This window comes from Doryrhamphus excisus, linkage group LG5 (genome assembly GCF_037039965.1).
Source record: "Doryrhamphus excisus strain RoL-2023G ecotype Guam linkage group LG5, RoL_Dexc_Guam_v1.1, whole genome shotgun sequence".
Lineage (NCBI taxonomy): Eukaryota > Metazoa > Chordata > Actinopteri > Syngnathiformes > Syngnathidae > Doryrhamphus > Doryrhamphus excisus.
The window spans coordinates 8,456,405-8,475,393 of record NC_136361.1 but is presented as its reverse complement, the minus strand read 5'-3'; the positions used below and the strand labels follow the sequence as shown (position 1 = coordinate 8,475,393).

At 40.6% G+C, this 18,989-nt stretch overlaps 1 protein-coding gene across 13 annotated transcripts in view; it reads right to left on the bottom strand.

The window, feature by feature from the left end:
* The window catches only part of syngap1b (synaptic Ras GTPase activating protein 1b), a 194,619-nt gene extending 175,680 nt beyond the window's left edge, over nucleotides 1–18,939 (bottom strand). For 6 of the 13 annotated variants that reach the window (XM_058053243.2, XM_058053245.2, XM_078790645.1 and 3 more), the window contains exons 1-2: nucleotides 18,591–18,938; nucleotides 18,438–18,467 (exon numbers count right to left, since the gene is read on the bottom strand). In XM_058053243.2, the coding sequence (XP_057909226.2) occupies nucleotides 18,438–18,467; nucleotides 18,591–18,612 (52 nt within the window). In that variant the 5' untranslated portion in view covers nucleotides 18,613–18,938. Of the gene's footprint in view, nucleotides 1–18,437; nucleotides 18,468–18,590 lie in introns of all 13 variants that reach the window. The other 7 variants (XM_078790642.1, XM_078790646.1, XM_078790647.1 and 4 more) reach the window with 4 other exon arrangements.
* Nucleotides 18,940–18,989: the final 50 nt, after the last annotated feature.

Below are 18,989 nucleotides of genomic sequence, written 5' to 3'. Positions count from 1 at the left end.
CCATGAACGATAAAAAGATATCTGAATACAACACAATTAAATACATGTATTTGTACGCTTGTGTCTTCGTTGGAATAGGTGTGTATGCTATGTCAGTTGGTTCTTCTGTTGCAGGCATGTGTTTGGCCAGCTATGTGGGGCGGGTTGAGCATGACCTGTGAACCAGGAAGTGCGGGAATCGGTGTGTGTGCTGCGCTCTGGTGGTGGAAGTGTGAAAAATAAAGTTGACTGGAAGCAGCCGTTCGCCGTGTTCTTTTTTGGTATTGAAATCCTTAAGCAAAGATTGATTTAAGCTTCTTTTGTATCGATATAAGCAGACCAAATTGGCTGGCGGGAAATGAAAAGGGCATCGTAGTAACCGGATTATCATAATAATCGGGTATCGTACTAACGGAACTAATTATATCATAAAAGACTAGAAATTTGCCGAGAAATGAAAATAGTATCGTAATAAGTAGTCATTCGTTATAACTGATATCAAATAACGAGACTTTACTGTATCTTCGTAATGAAAAATTGTTATAATTTCATATTCCAGGTATTCCAAAAAAAACATGTTTTTAATATCACGCCATTCACATTTTTAACTTACCTTTTATAAATTTTAAGAAATTGTAGTTTTTGTGTTACTACCCCAACCTTCCATAAGTGGGTCAGAAATGACCCGGTCAGGTTGTTTTCTTGAAATATCTTTGTAATGAAAAATTGCTATCATTTCATATTCCAGGTATTCCTCAAAAATCATATTTTTGATATCACGCCATTCACATTTTTAACTTACCTTTATGCAACACACAATGGATCCTCACATTTTCTATTGTTGTACGGGGTCATTTTCTTTTTCAAAGATGTAAAAAAGTGAAAAATGAAGATGTTTCTAACATGAAATCATTCTTGTGTGGTCCTAAATATAATACTAAATATCATACAAGTGATTATTCCTAACCAAAATGGCAAAATTGGCATAAAAAGGCATTGATTCTAGTATGGGTGATTTTTGACCCACTTCTGGAAGAGTGTAGGGTCCAGTCACTCGTGCATCTAAGGGTTAAAGGATACTTTGGATGTGAGAGTACATTGGTGGAACTTCCAGCTACAGTGCATCCGGAAAGTATTCACAGCGCTTCACTTTTTCCACATTTTGTCATGGTACAGCCTCATTCCAAACTGTATTAATTTAATCTCTTACCTCAAAATTCTACACAAAATACTCCATTATGACAATGTGAAAAAAGGGTTTTTTTGACATGTTTTGAATTTATTAAAAATAGAAAACAAAAAAATCACATTTACATAAGTATTCACAGCCTTTGCCATGAAGCTCAAAATTGAGCTCAGGTGCATCTTTTTTCCACTGATCATCCTTGAGATCTTTCTACAGCTTAATTGGAGTCCACCTGCAGTAAATTCAGTTGATTGGACATGATTTGGAAATATAATAACTGTCTATATAAGGTCCCACAGTTGACTGTGCATGTCAGAGCACAAACACCAAGCATGAAGTCAAAAGAACTGTCTGTAGACCTGCGAGACAGGATTGTCTTGAGGCACAAATCTGGGGAAGGATACCAAAAAATGTCTGCTGCTTTGAAGGTCCCAATGAGCACAGTGGCCTCCATTATTCGTAAATGGAAGACGTTTGGAACCACCAGGACTCTTCCCAGAGCTGGCCGGCCTTCTAAACTGAGCGATCGGGGAAGAAGGGCCTTAGTCAGGGAGGTGACCAAGGCCCCGATGGTCACTCTGTCAGAGCTCCAGCGTTCCTCTGTGGAGAGAGGAGAGCCTTCCAGAAGGACAACCATCTCTGCAGCAATCCACCAATCAGGCCTGTATGGTAGAGTGGCCAGACGAAAGCCATCAGACCAGAGAATTTAGTTTCTCATGGTCTGAGAGTCATTCAGGTGCTTTTTGGCAAATTCCAGACGGGCTGCCATGTTCCTTTTACTAAGGAGTGGCTTTCGTCTGGCCATTCTACCATACAGGCCTGATTGGTGGATTGCTGCAGAGATGGTTGTCCTTCTGGAAGGCTCTCCTCTCTCCACAGAGGAACGCTGGAGCTCTGACAGAGTGACCATCGGGGCCTTGGTCACCTCCCTGACTAAGGCCCTTCTTCCCCGATCGCTCAGTTTAGAAGGCCGGCCAGCTCTGGGAAGAGTCCTGGTGGTTCCAAACGTCTTCCATTTACGAATAATGGAGGCCACTGTGCTCATTGGGACCTTCAAAGCAGCAGAAATTTTTCTGTATCCTTCCCCAGATTTGTGCCTCAAGACAATCCTGTCTCGCAGGTCTACAGACAGTTCTTTTGACTTCATGCTTGGTGTTTGTGCTCTGACATGCACAGTCAACTGTGGGACCTTATATAGACAGTTATTATATTTCCAATCAACTGAATTTACTGCAGGTGGACTCCAATTAAGCTGTAGAAAGATCTCAAGGATGATCAGTGGAAAAAAGATGGATGCACCTGAGCTCAATTTTGAGCTTCTTGGCAAAGGCTGTGAATACTTATGTAAATGTGATTTCTTAGTTTTCTATTTTTAATAAATTCAAAAAAAGTCAAAAAAAAACTTTTTCACATTGTCATAATGGAGTATTTTGTGTAGAATTTTGAGGTAAGAGATTAATTTAATACAATTTGGAATGAGGCTGTAACATGACAAAATGTGGAAAAAGTGAAGCGCTGTGAATACTTTCCGGATGCACTGTACGTGAGAAAGCAGTCAGTCAGTGTCTTCCGCTGCTCATCTCGTCCGATGAATTAGATTACTTTTCAGGTTATTAGCGTAGCCTTCTGACTGTCACACACATACGAGGGAGTGTTGGTCACATAGCTGCGTTAGCTGCCGTCTGAATGACGATCTCACCGTGAGCCCTGTTGTTGCAGCGCACCTCTGACTGCCATGAGGCATAACTACCTGCTGCCAATTAACATCTGAGCTTCTTAAGTATGGCAGCCAGTGCTGATCTTTGCCAGATCGTCCCTCAAGCGTCCTCATGTTACAATCCCTTCGCTGTGCTCGGCAACTTGTTTTCGTATTTCTGTTTTCTGGATTTAGCATTACCTGTATGTACATGCATTACTTTTTTTTTTTGCCTGCAGTGTTTTTTGGTTAGTGCCTTATGCCTTATGTTTCGCTGCAAGATACAATATTGCAAGCCATAGGTATCGGCATTTTGTGATTTTTCATGAAAATCGGCCGATACTGATTGGTGGCCGATCGATCGTAGCATTTCTAGTTTGTACGAATTGACATATATTGAAATATTATTCATTCATTCATTTTCTACCGCTTTTTCCTCACGAGGGTCGCGGGGGGTGCTGGAGCCTATCCCAGCTGTCTTTGGGCGAGAGGCGGGGTACACCCTGGACTGGTGGCCAGCCAATCACAGGGCACATATAGACAAACAACCATTCACACTCACATTCATACCTATGGACAATTTGGAGTGGCTAATTAACTTGCATGTTTTTGGAATGTGGGAGGAAACCGGAGTACCCGGAGAAAACCCACGCATGCACGGAGAGAACATGTAAACTCCACACAGAGATGGCAGAGAATTGAACTCGGGTCTCCTAGCTGTGAGGTCTGCGCGCTAACCACTCGACCGCCATGCAGCCTATATATATATATATATATATTTTTTTTCATTCAGTCATTCATTTTCTACCGTTTATTCTCACAAAGGTCGCGGGGGTGCTGGAGCCTATCCCAGCTGTCTTTGGGCGAGAGGCCCTCATAATATTACAAGTCTAATGCTCCACTAAAAGGCTACAAAATCAGTCCGGTCGCTTGGATACTTGAGTGAGAGGCAAGATGCATCATGCATGTCGCCCACCTCATCCTTCCCTGCTCACCTCGTGCTACAGCCAATCCCAGCATGCCTTGCGCAGATGGCAGCAGAGCGGGCAGGTTGCCAGTCCTGCACAGGTTGGATGCAGACATGCAGGCTCAAATCTGCCTTTTAGTGGTTAGTTTTTTGTTTTAATGTTTTAACATTTGCTTTAATGTTAATATGCTATCTTCGTGTGTGTCTCCAAGAAGCGCTATAGTGCAGACTTACTGCTCTCACATCTCTCAAAAGTAGGGATCGACCCATATGTTTTTTTTTGATACTGATTTTTTCCCATCACCCTTAGCCGATGGCCGATTCTGCTTTTGCTCCCTGAATTTATCAATTTCCAAGAAAAAATGACAATGATAACAAATACTACAGGTCTCAAGTTTAAACAAATATTTATTGAAATGTAAACACTGAACACAGGAAGATTCAGCTTTCTTTAAACGGCATTGTCTTAACGGCAGTACTGCAAAAAAGTACTGCAAAAAAGGTCAGTAAGGATAATTCATAATGCCGCCTACAGAGAACTAACTCCTTATTTCTAAAATGACAAATACTTCAACTTGCTGATATAGTTCATTTTCAAACAGCTAAAATAATGCATAAGGCTAAAAATAAGCAATTACCTAAAAATGTCATCCAATACTTCTCTACAAGAGAGGAGAAATATGATCTCAGGGAAGAAGTACATTTGAAACACTTCTATGCTAGGACTACGTTATGCTAGCCATAGCATTTCAGTATGTGGAATCAAACTATGGAATGGATTGAGTAAGGAAATCAAACAATGCACAACGATGAGCCAATTAAAGAAACAATACAAGCAGTTGATGTTTGCTAAATACAAGGATGAAGAGTCTTGAACCAGTCATGATGTGCTATATATATCACTATATTGACACTTACTATGGTACCCATTATGGCATTGGATGCTCATATCACCGAGTACTTTGGTACGAGGTACATTATTAACCCTTAGATGCACGAGTGACTGGACCCTACACTCTTCCATAAGTGGGTCAAAAATGACCCATTCTAGAATCAATGCCTTTTTATGCCAATTTTGCCATTTTGGTTAGGAATAATCACTTGTATGATATTTAGTATTATATTTAGAAGAAGAACACAAGAATGATTTCATGTTAGAAACATCTTCATTTTTCACTTTTTTACATCTTTGAAAAAGAAAATGACCCCATACAACAATAGAAAATGTGAGGATCCATTGTGTGTTGCATAAAGATAAGTTAAAAATGTGAATGGTGTTATATCAAAAATATGATTTTTGAGGAATACCTGGAATATGAAATGATGAAAAATTTGAATTACAAAGATATTTCAAGAAAACAACCTGACCGGGTCATTTTTGACCCACTTATGGAAGGTTGGGGTAGTAACACAAAAACAAAAGTGTCTTAAAATGTATTAAAGATAAGTTAAAAATGTGAACGGCATGATATCAAAAATATGTTTTTTGAGGAATACCTGGAATATGAAATGATAAAAATGTTTCATTACAAAGATATTTCAAGAAAACAACCTGACCGGGTCATTTTTGACCCACTTATGCATCTAAGGGTTAAAAAAAACAAATAAAACCTTAAACTGTATTATGGAAAGCAGGAAGTGAACAAATGCAACAGTTAGTGGTTGTAAAAGTACCAGATGGAGGGGTAGGATTTAATAAGCTTTGCTTCTTCCTACTCCTTTTGGACATGTAGAACTGGGAACTGATTATGGGATGCACTCAATTGTAATCTGATGCATGTTCAAATGAAATAAAACCATTACCATTTATTTTCCACTATTTGGCCCTTGCTGGAAAAAGTCTGGACACCCCTGCTGTAGGGACGCATGTTGGTATAGGGACCCCCTCCCTCCACTAAAGGGACTGACAAAAGCATCTCAGCCTGAAGCCAACATCCAACCCTGCAGAAGAAAACTAATAAGCTAGCATATGCGTCCAAGCACACGAGGCAAAAATAGACAAATGCAGGAAACGAGCGGCTCTACGGGTGCCTGATTAAACCAGGTAATGATCCGGTATATTTTAGCGTGACGTACTGAAGCAGGCCGAGTATACGACTGAACTTTTAGTGCATGGATATGTTTGCTTCTTATGATCTCAGAGGCGGTTCTTTTAGCGCCTGTGGTTTTATTTTATAGCCTTGAGCTGTTTGCACACCTGAAATGTAGCGTTGCCACTGAACCTGTCAATGTTTACGGTAAATGGGGATATAATTGAAGTACTGCATGGACTACTTCGGCTTTACATACAGTAAATACATGCAGTATACTGTATATACACGGCTAAAACATTCATACCACTAGACTGGTGACATATGTTGACACTGTTGAGGCCATTGCAGTAAAAAATGTCAGCATTGTCAATAAAAGAGAGGCATGATGTCATGGCTGCAAACCTTACTATTCCAGCCATATCCGGAGGCAGATCATTATCCCACATTGGCAGCGCTCTGATTGGCGAAGGAGAGCGGACACGGCTCATCATCCAGATCCTTTTTTTGCTGGGAATAAGATCAATGGAAACCTGAGGCGTTCTCCATGCACGAGTCAAGTGTTCTCGCACAATTGAATTAGCCAAGTGTAGCGGGAATCCACGGTTGCGACTCGCTCCGGCAAAAATCCATTTTTTTTAGAATAAACTTATGATTATGAGTAAAAATAATGTCGTTTTAGTAGTGGAGAGATCAATTATTAAAGAAAAGAAGTCTTAACATTACAGTATGACTAACAAACAAAACAAAATAAAATCATTTTTTGAAAATTCGGTTGGCAAAAAAGTTATAATAATATGGGAATAAAGTCATAACATTAAAAGAAAAAAATGAAAAGTTGTGTTACTGTGTATAAATAGATAAATGTCAGATTCTAATTAAGATACAAACAATTACCAAAAAACAGATGAAAATAAAGTCAAAATATTAAAGTGAAATGTCTTATTTTAAGAAGACAAAAATTTGTCTTTTTTTATAAATAAACAATAAACTAAATATATAAATGTCACATTCTAACAAGGAAAAATTTACCAGAATAAACTTGTTTTAGTAAAATTAAGTTATCAAAACAAAGTTATATTATGAAAATAAAGTCATTATATCACAACAAGAGCATTTACTGTGATTATTTAATGTGAAAAAATACTGTGAATGTGAATGGTTGTTTGACTATATGTGCCCTGTGATTGGCTGGCCACCAGTCCAGGGTGTACCCCGCCTCTCGCCGGTAGAAAATGAAATGAATGAATTTAATTTAAAAAAATATCTGGAAAATTTTAAAGCAACAACAGCAAAAATGAGGGGAAAAAGAGTTAATAGTAATAATAAGCTTTATCACTAATATGACATAACTGAGATGCATTTTTTTCACAAAATATCAAAGCGGCAATTGCATGTTTTCATTCTTCATTCTTTCCTTCTTCACCCCGTTGAAACATCCGTCTATCTTCTATATCGCCTATCACAGCTGACTCTGAGATTCCAACTCATATTGTTGAATATTTGTATATTTTTGTTGTATACATTCAATACAGCCAATGTCAGCTATTGATTGAGCATCTATGTCAGAGACCTTGAACTAGCAGCCAGATAGATGCCAGCTAACGTCCGTGCCGCATGCTTATTCATCGGCTTCTTCGGCGCGCTGCTGAGCACGCAGAATATAACGTGGCTAATAGAGAACCATTGACTTCTTATCTGCAGCCAGGATAAAAGACGTGAATGACAACATCCTGACATGGCTGACTTCTTTGGGAAAACTTCAAAAAGCTGAACGTGCATTCTGCTTTGACATTCAAAAGTGCTGACTTTTGAGAGGGGGATTCTGCCCGCTCGCTTAAGCCGTCTGAACTTCTTTGATTACCAATCAGCTCACCAAATACGCGTGAACATCGCTTTTGGAATCTCTCCGGGCGTGGGAATCAACAAACCACCTGTGACCACCACGATGATGAACACCGGGTGGTCTCCGCCACTGCTTGAAACACTCGCATAAAGCAAAGCAGGAGAGCGAATGGTCTCTGTTTTTGACTGATCTCAATGCGAGATGAATCTCCCACATGGAGAACAGTAATAGCCTAACAGATGATGCTTCTTGGCACGGCCTGGTTGGTGGAGGGGTGTAAGACAGTCCCGCATGTCACATGGGAGAAAGACAGGGAACCAAAGGGTTCCTTTGCAGTGCACTGGTGGTGTCAAGGTCGCATATTACCGTCGCTTTGACCAATTTTGGAACAATTGGAAGTGGATTATCCAAAATTATTGAGTCAGTTTAAAGCAGGGGTCTCAAACATGCGACCCGCGGGCCAAATGTGGCCCGCAGGACACTAGTTTGAGGCCCCCGCCTTGATATGAAAGTTTAATGTTAGTGCGGCCCGCGCAAGTTTGATATGGATGCTGTATGGTATCATGTACCCAGAAAAAATTATTACGTTTGATTCATGTTCATGTTAAAGGTTAAATAACTGTTAATAGTTATCTTCCCTATTCGTGTGGAAGTGGTACGTTTTTGGCTATTTAAGTTTAAAGGAAATAACTTGAAGGCTACCGTTTAGGTCGCTAGCTCTCTAGTTTGCGAGTTAGCATGTGTCTCAAGACCCTGCAGTTGCGCAATATGTTGTAAATAAAAAGAGTATAAATGTGACTATAGTCGTGTTTTGTCATGTCTACAGGGCTCTAATAATGCTTTGTTCATTTTAATCTGAAAAAAATCATTTGTCTACCCACCAACTATATGTGGTTTCTTAAGTTTTTATTATTTGCCGTTTTATTATTATTATTATATTTATTTAGTACTGCTTGATTGATTTTCTTTATTCTCGATTTGTTTATTTATTTTTCATCTTATTTTGTGTAGAAAAATAAAAAGTAAGATATTTGAGAACAGTGGAATGTTTTATCAGAGCTTTTCTTGTAGAAAATTGGAACCAAAGCGAAGTTTTAAAAAAAAAATTGTTTTTAATAAATGCATTTTTTGGGTTTTTTTTTTGGAAAACCTGATGCGGCCCAGTCTCGCCCAGACTCAAGCTCCAGTGGCCCCGAAGTAAATTGAGTTTGAGACCCCTTGTTTAAAGGATGGTTTGTGTGTGTGTGACTTTAATGCTAATGAGCTGTGTGTCCAAATTTTGTTTTAACTTGCCCCGGGCCATCGGTACATCGTTATTGTCGAGCCCTGCCATATAATCACATATAGCAACGTAACATCCAAATTAGGCCCTGTGATTTCCGTAGAATTCTGCGATAAAAAGGTAACATATGGTTCATTTTGAATGAATTGCCATCATTGTGAGAAGGAAGTCTCATCACAAACACAAACCCATCCGAACTAAAAAAAGGCGACTTAAAATATCTGTGAAAATTGGCATAAAATGTAAGCTAGCTGGGTTAGCTTAGTTTAGCAGAGCCTGCTAATGTTGTTTAATATGTGTTTGCAGCTCAGGCTGTATGAGTTTGTTTCCAGCATTTTTTCCATTTCTGCTTTTTTTTTTAGTTTCCACATTTTTGGGTAATTGTTTTCTCTTGTGATTTGTAACATCATCACTTTTTCTGCAACCTAATTTTCAAAAACCATGACAGTTTTGTTTTTCATTTGTTTCTCATAATATTGTGATTGTAATGGTAATGGTTTTATTTCATTTGAACATGCATCAGATTCCAATTGAGTGCATCCCATAATCAGTTCCCAGTTCCACGTGTCCAAAGGGAGTAGGAAGAAGCAAAGCTTATCAAATCCTACTCCTCCATCTGGTACTTTTACAATCACTAACTGTTACATTTGTTCACTTCCTGCTTTCCATAGTACAGTTTTTTTTGTTTTTTTTTAATAATGCACCTCGTATCGAAGTACTCGGTGATATGAGCATCCAATGCCATAATGTGTACCATAGTAAGTGTCAATATAGTGATATATATAGCACATCATGACTGGTTCAAGACTCTTCATCCTTGTATTTAGCAAACATCAACTGCTTGTATTGTTTCTTGAATTGGCTCATCGTTGTGCATTGTTTGAGGTCCTTACTCAATCCATTCCATAGTTTGATTCCACATACTGAAATGCTATGGCTAGCATAACGTAGTCCTAGCATAGAAGTGTTTCAAATGTACTTCTTCCCTGATATCATATTTCTCCTCTCTTGTAGAGAAGTATTGGATGACATTTTTAGCTAATTGTTTATTTTTAGCCTTATGCATTATTTTAGCTGTTTGAAGATGAACTTTATCTTGCATGTAGTCATGATGCACTGTAAAATCGTCCTTACATTAAAGCCATAAAACACTGGATGGTGAAAATAAACTCCTTTAGCCTGAGTCGCACGCAAACACACACACAACCAAACAAGCTAACCCTGCTAGGTTCCATTCACTCCATCGCGGTTTTTCTTTTTTTTTTTTACAGCGCATAAATGCTGTTATTGTTATAGAAGAACTGTATTGTTAAGAAGAACTGTATTGTGGGAAGTTGAGTGTTGTAGTTCTGTGCTTTAGCACAAGGCGGTGGTGTCTCCCTATTATCGCTCTTTGGTCTGCACCGGGCGGCACGGCAGACAAGTAGTTAGTGCGCAGACCTCACAGCTAGGAGACCAGGGTTCAATTCCACCCTCGGCCATCTCTGTGTGGAGTTTGCATGTTCTCCCCGTGCATGCGTGGGTTTTCTCCGGGTACTCCGGTTTCCTCCCACATTCCAAAAACATGCTAGGTTAATTGGCTACTCCAAATTGTCCATAGGTATGAATGTGAGTGTGAATGGTTGTTTGTCTATATGTGCCCTGTGATTGGCTGGCCACCAGTCTAGGGTGTACCACGCCTCTTTTCCCGTGACCCTCGTGAGGAAAAAGCAGTAGAAAATGAATGAATGAATGCTACGAAAATGTTATTTTTCCTTATAAAATGACAACTTTTTTTCTGTTAATTTTCATCTTTATTGTTTTAAAATGTTTGCTGATTTTTCCATGTTTTTTTTTAATTAGTCGACCTCGAGTTGAGGCCGTGCTTGACATTAGCGCTGCTAATAAAAGCACTTCCATCTTCGCAGGACGCGGAAGCATGGAGGCGTCCCTCTGCACACACGGATGCTGCATTGATGGAGGCGGAGGAGGGAAGGAACAAGAAGCGAGACGGCGAGTGGGTAGAGGATCATGTGCACGCGGGGATGGACCGGTATGAGTGGGGGCGACAACAGCGGCGGAGGAGGAGGAGAAAAAAAGAAGGTGGAAAAAGACACCGATGGGAAGTATGAGCAAAAACAAGAAATAAGCGAGGGAAGATACTGAGGCAGAGTGGGAAGGCAGAGTGGGAAGGCCTCGCTGCGCTGCTGCCGCACCGCCTCCCACTGCCTGCCTGTTCATGTGAGCCGCTACTTGGCGTGACTGCAAATGGCTCGCCTGCTCCACTCGTCAGTGTGGGCACCTGGCGAGATGACTCCTCTTGCTTTCTCCTCCCCCTGTAAGCGCATCACCAATCAATTCTCCTCTTGCCGCCACCTCACTAGAATCTTACCACATATTTTGTCTTTGGATGTTGAGTCACCGTGCGGCAATTGCGTTACATAATCGCTTGGAGTAACCATGGACCTCCTAATGTATGGCGAGGAAGGGGAGCTGTGTGGTGGATAGACTCATGATTGATGGTTCCTCGTCAATAACAGGCATCAGAAACTTGCAGCACTTCATGACTGAAGATACTCCAACAAACACCAAGCATACCAAAATAAAAGCATCGCTAACGTCCAACTTTCCCGCTCGGGTTAATTAAAGAACGGACTTGACTGGAAAAATCTCAGCTTGGTTGTCATGGTTACAACAATACGAGGGATCTAGAAAGTCGCTTTGGTTGTCAGAAAATGTTGAGGTAGTCTTAGGGTGATTCATAAATGTATCTTCAATAACAACGCTGGAATATCAAACAGTCAGGACTTCAAACAACGGTCTCTAGGCTGCGACACACTTTGCTAATGTGACACCTCCCCGCCCACGCGTACAGGAAATGTTCTCCCCGCGTACTGTATGGATGTTATTGGATTTGGTCACTGGTGTTTCAGGACTGGAATACAGCGCTCACGATCAACCAATCAGCGATGGTTTGACTAGGAAAACATCTATCATGGCGTCCCTGCCAACATAGTCTAATTCTTCAACAACTTGTGAAGGAAAACAGCAAAAAGTGATGAACCAGTGCCTCCTAAACAAGTATTTTATTAGCGGCAGCAAATCAAATGATGGCACAGGTGAGTGAATCACATTGTTCTATATCCCTCAGTAATAGCCAACAAAAGAAGCTTCAATTTATGAATATGATTCTTTGAGGTTCATTTGACCATTTTTGGAAATAGAAATGGAGGGGTATAGTGACAAAAAAAGGCCTACATGCCCACACCAAAAGTATTAAAAGCAACATTTTCATGGATGAGGAAGCCTAAGAAGGTAACCAAGACATGAGAAGCAAATTTGATGGTAACTTATTGTTTTTAGTGTATTTTATAGCTGTCAAATTGTCCCATTGCTGTGACATATAATATAAAATATAAAAACTCCCACACTTCTATTTCTAACATGAGAAACATAGGAGGAGCTAAACAGTACTTGAGAACATTAGGTAGCAAATTTACCCTAAAAAGACATTTTAATTCTATAATGTGGACATGTTTTTCAAACCCATTACCAGGGGTGTCCAAATGTTCCACCCAGTAACGCAAACAGAGAAATGGAAGAATTCAGGGAGACCACTTTGATACATTTGTGTACTAATGAGGCCAAATCCAATCCAGTGTACAGAAGTATAGAGGGATAGACAGCTGGGATAGGCTCCAGCACCCCCGCGACTCTCGTGAGGAAAAAGCGGTAGAAAATGAATGAATGAATGAATTTTATATATATATATATATTTCAATATACAGTAAAGTCTTGTTATATCGATATCGGTTATAACGAATTACTACTTATTACGATACTATTTTCATTTCCCGGAAAATTTCTAGTCTTTTATGATATAATTAGTTCCGTTAGTACGATACCCGGTTATTATGATAATCCGGTTACTACGATGCCCTTTTCATCTCCCGCCAGCCAATTTGGTCTGCTTATATCGATACAAAAGCAGCTTAAATCAATAGTATAGATTCTATACACACGAGAGAAACCACAAACGCAGTTGGTTCTTATGTTGCAGGCATGTGTTTGGCCAGCTATGTGGGGCGGGTTGAGCATGACCTGTGAACCAGGAAGTGCGGGAATCGGTGTGTGTGCTGTGCTCTGGTGGTGGAAGTGTGAAAAATAAAGTTGACTGGAAGCAGCCGTTCGCCGTGTTCTTTTTTGGTATTGAAATCCTTAAGCAAAGATTGATTTAAGCTGCTCGACATTGTTCTATACTATAGAACAATGTTGAGTGCATTATTGCCCACTTTTAATGCAGTTCGGCGCAGGATCGGATATATGGATAGTCCGGTTATATCGGTATTTTTTCTGACTCCCGAGAATATCGATATAACGAGACTTTACTGTATATATATAGGCTGCATGGCGGTTGAGTGGTTAGCACGCAGACCTCACAGCTAGGAGACCATAGTTCAATTCCACTTTCGGCCATCTCTGTGTGGAGTTTGCTTGTTCTCCTCGTGCATGCCTGGGTTTTCTCCGGGTACTCCGGTTTCCTCCCACATTCCAAAAACATGCTAGGTTAATTGGCCACTCCAAATTGTCCATAGGTAAATATGAAGGTCTATAAAGTTGATTTGAAAATGCCATCGTGGCCCCCACATCCTTGTACAGTATCAATTAGTGATGTCACATGACCGCGTGTCACAAGCTCTCGCAAGATTAAAACATGACGGGCACCAGTCTCAGAAGAGAAGTCCAACTGGTCTACGGCCACCTCTTCCAGGACACCAAGTCATTCCCAGACCAGCTGTGAGACATAATCCCTTCAGCGTGTCCTAGGTCTGCCCCGAGGCCTTCTCTTCTCCACCGGGGAGGCATCCGGATTAGATACCCAAGCCACCTCAACTTGCTCCTCTCGATGAAGGAGCAGCAGGTCCCGGGTGACCGAGCTCCTCACCCTCACATCTGTTCGGATGAGTCCAGCCACCCTACCAGAAAACTCATTTCAGCCGCTTGTGTTTCCACAGTCTCCACTTCCGGATCGGCTCCGGGATCCAACACATATGGCTGTATGTGGAAAGCAGTTTAAAAACATAAAAAAATGAAATGCCATTCCAGCACAAAACGAAAGTCTTTATATGCACTGGTAGTAGGCAAAATCACAGTTTATTATCAGCTCTCGTACCGTTTATTAACTCCTAAATAGTTAGCGACACAAACCGAAAGTGTTTCCCTCGTGTTGCTCTTAGAAATGTGACCAACCACAGCACAGTTGGACGTGGGTGGAATACATTAAAACAGACCATTTTCGCATTCCAAAGAATCCAATGAAATACAGATGAATAGGTGCAGATTCTGGAAGTGCTTTCTGTGCTGGTTGTCATGTGTAGCTGCTCTATAGGGAGTCCACAACTCAAAAAAAGGGCTGAAAAATGAACATAGTAGGTCCCTCTTAACCCTTAGATGCCTAAGTGGGTCAAAAATGACCCAGTCAGGTTGTTTTCTTGAAATATCTTCCTAACGAAAATTTTTTATCATTTCATATTCCAGGTATTCCTCAAAAAACATGTTTTTGATATCATGGCGTTCACATTTTTAACTTACCTTTTATACATTTTAAGAAATTTTTGTTTTTGTGTTACTACCCCAACCTTCCATAAATGGGTCAAAAATGACCCCGTCAGGTTGTTTTCTTGAAATATCTTTGTAATGAAAAATTGTTATCATTTCATATTCCAGGTATTCCACAAAAATAGGTTTTTGATATCATGCCATTCACATTTTTTACATTTTGCACATTTCGCAGCTAGTGGTGAGTGTGACCAATCACAGCGCAGTGGGCATGCCTGCAGGCGGGCCATGTGTGGAATAAGAGAACCACGAAATCCAAAGAAATACAGCTGAATACGTGCGGCCCAGTGGTTAGCACGCAGAGTTCAATTCCACCCTCGGCCATCTCTGTGTGGAGTTTGCCTGTTCTCCCAGTGCATGCGTGGGTTTTCTCCCCCACCCCAGCGACCTTCGTGAGGAAAAGCGGTGGAAAATGAATGAATGAATGAAGGAAGTGCAGATTCTGGAAGATCTACAAAAAGCCTTCTGTCCAGGTTATTGTGTGTAGCTGCTCTGTAGGAGTCCATAACTCAACTCAATACAAAGGGCTGAAAAATTTGCATAATAGATCCTAAAGTTAATGTTAATGTCATTTCATCTCAATCTCGCTGACCCAACCTCATCTATCGTCTCATCTCGTCAGTCGGGGGTCTCGTGACACACCACATATTGACCTTCCTCTTGTGTTAGCTTTCTGGTATCATCTCTTATGTTAACGGGTCGGTTTTGACCCATGTATTAAATCAGCTATAAAATACACTAAAAACAATAAGTTACCATCAAATTTGCTTCTCATGTCTTGGTTACCTTCTTAGGCTTCCTCATCCATGAAAATGTTGCTTTTAATACTTTTGGTGTGGGCATGGAGGCCTTTTTTTGGCACTATACCCCTCCATTTCTATTTCCAAAAATGGTCAAATGAACCTCAAAAGAATCATATTCATAAATTGAAGCTTCTTTTGTTACCTGGCTATTACTGAGGGATATAGAACATATCTCTTAAATCAATTAGTTGTATTTATTTTCTCATTTTAGTATTAATCACTAAAGAAACATCTATGGTGTTGGGGTGAATTTTGACCCATATATATTCATGTCAAGAAAAGTTAGAAAAAGTGATTGTTTTCAGCAACAGAACTTTAGTATAAAGTGAAATGAAAAAGCAGAACAGGTCCAGATCTTCACTGTACTTCTTGCCATTCTTTCCATGATCCAAATTGTAAATGTGAAATCAGTCAAATGAGTGAATTCACCTCACATGTCTGGACCTTGTTTTTCTGCTGGTATACTGGAAAAGCGGTCAAAATGAGAATCCCCTGAAGCTTCCATGATGAGAAGAGGAGCTGGTTGTCATTGTGTTGGCTAAGTGTACACTTATGATTTCAGTTTTGGCTCAAAATATTGCTCTATAGTCATTTTTGTCACGATCGGGCTTCACCCCCTCGTGACAGCTTTTCTTAGTTTTCGTCTTTTTCTCTGTTCCTTGTTCGTGCCCTTATTTTGTATTCATTTCCTCTGTTGTTCTGTTCTGTTTTCCATTCCTTTCCACTTTCTCCCGCACCTGTTTTCAATTTGTGATTGCTATTTGCTATTTGCTATTGCGTTCCTTTGTTTGTCGGTTCATTGTCTTGTGTTGAGTTGGACTTGCTCGCGCGTTAAATAAATATATTTTACCTGCATTTGGTTCCTCATCTCTGTATCCTGGGGTCGAACCAAAAAACTCACAAGCCGGACCGTGACACATTTTATTATAACTGGGTCAAAACTGACCCTAACAATACAGTGGTCATAATTTCAACCAGACCATTTTAAAATGCAGTAAAAATATTTTTTTTGGTTTTATTTTGTTGAAATAGAGTTTCCTGACAAAGTCAAAAAGCCTTGATGCAATAAACAAATGTTATGTGATTCTTTTTATGCATTAAAACAGGGGTCTCAAACTCAATTTACCTGGGGGCCATTGGAGCTAGGGTCTGGGTGAGGCTGGGCCGCATCAGGTTTTCCCAAAAAAAAAAAACGAATTTATTAAAAACAGAAAAATATACAAACTTTTTCAGTGCTTTGGTCCTGATTTTCTACAATAAAAGCTCTGATAAAACATTCCGCTATTCTCAAATATCTTCATTTTTATTTTTCTGCACAAAATAAATAAACAAATCAAGAATAAAGAAAATCAATCAGTAATAAATAAATAATCATAATAAAACGGCAAATAATAAAAACTTAAGAAACCACATATAGTTGGTGGGTAGACAAATTATTTTTTTCAGATCAAAATGAACAAAGCATTATTAGAGCCGTGTTGACATGACAAAACACAACTATAGTCACATTTATACTTTTTTTATTTACAATATATTGCGCAACTGCAGGCTCCTGAGACACATGCTTACTCGCAAACTAGAGAGCTAGCGACCTAAACGGTAGTTATTTCCTTTAAATTTAAATAGCCAAAAACTTACCACTTCCACACGAATAGGGAGGATAACTATTAACAGTTATTTAACCTTTAACATGAACATGAATCAAACGTAATAATTTTTTCTGGGTACATGATACCATACAGCATCCATATCAAACTTGCGCGGGCCGCACTAACATTAAACTTTCATATCAAGGCGGGGGCCTCAAACTAGTGTCCTTCGGGCCACATTTGGCCCTCGGGCCGCGTGTTTGAGACCCCTGCATTAAACTGTAAAACGGGTCGGTGCCGACTCTACATAAAGTGCGTACGTAACCGTAAAATGTCTGCACACAAAACATGGTAATTTCCTATGGTGTTTGACATTTGGGCTTCTGCTGCATATATTCCACCAACTCCAGTCGTGAAGCCAAACATGTACGTGCAAGCATGCTGTGGGTTACATTCTACAGCAAAAACAAATTGGATGAGACTAAACGCCACTTAGCTCTGACAACAATGTTGAAAATGAAACAGCACACGAGTGTATGCGATCACTGCAAGTATTCAGTGCCAACGCTGGCAGGTTTGAAGGTGCAGCACTGTGCACACAATTTCCTGGCAATGATTCCCAGAGTGGGCTCACACACACACACACACACACACAGTGGCAGTGCTTTTCACCATCATTATGCAACCAACTTGTATAGCTGCACTTGCACAAAGGGCATTTTGGCCGTAATGTGCTTTGCTTGGAGGGATTTTTTTATGTTTTTTTAAAGCAGATTGAAAAGCGGCCCTCTCTTCTAGTGTTCATCTCACTTGATGACCCCCGAGGTCACACATGCTGAAGCCTGAGAGCTTCTGGGGTCAGGTTTTGTATGGTTGAGGCCTGCTCATGCATATCCATCTTCCTTCCACGCACACCTCCACTCCTGAACCCACCCACTATAGCGTCTCCATCACTACACTCTCTCATTCAGTTCAATCTCCCATACAATCATGACACCCACCAGTCTCCTCAAAACTTTGCCTCGCCTACAGTCCAGTCCACTCTGGAGGAGCTTCCTCCGAAATCCTCTCCACACACACACGCTCAAACCCCCACAGCGTGCATGGAGGTGATGGGGGCTCACTGCAGCACATCCAGCATTAGTCACAGTTGCAGTGTGATGATACCAAAAGGGGAACATTGCCTTTCGCCACAACACTTGGCTGCCTGGCTCCCGCTCACACGCCAGCAAGGATTCTTCCCATTTATGTACTCAAAAGTTGCAGAATGCATCACAGCTTAGGAGATATAAAAGCAACAGAAAAGGGGGATTCGTAGTAATCCATTCAAATGCAGGATTTCCAGGGGGTGCATCACAAACACTTGCAGGAGTGGATCTGCACACTTTTATGCACTGCAAGAATTGCCGCATGGACATACACTGCGTTTGTGTGTGTGTTCATTCTAGAGAGACTCTGCACCTGTCGGCTGTGGTGCCTTCAAATGCATGGCTGTAATGTCAGGGAGACAGAAGATAGGAATGGAGGATAGATTAAGGGAGCATAAAGCAAAGATAGAGAGGATGACAACATGGATAACATATTTAAATAAAAAAAAAAGGTACTGCGCCTTACCTTGAATGGGAACATATGACATGTTCCAACGGCATTGAACGGAGGGGCTGCGGGTCTCGGTGGTTATCTCGGTGCGCAGAAGTAACCCGGAAGCTAAATTAAGACATTAATAAAAAGAAGAGAAGGGGTACAAAATACGCGGTGTACTCCTACGGGAGCGGATGATGAAGATGCCATTAGTCCGCCGTTAGACAAAAAATGGCACCATAATCCACGACCGCTCTCCTAAAGCGTGTGGCTCCCGGTGCATTAAAAAATAGGATGCAGAAATGTGAATGTGTGTGTGTGTGTGTGTGTGTGTGTGTGCGGTGTGTGCGTGTCTATTCGCAGCGACTCTTGATGTGTGTGCGTGTGTGTGCGTGTGTGTGAGTTAGTGAAGGAAAACACGAGTGAGAAAGC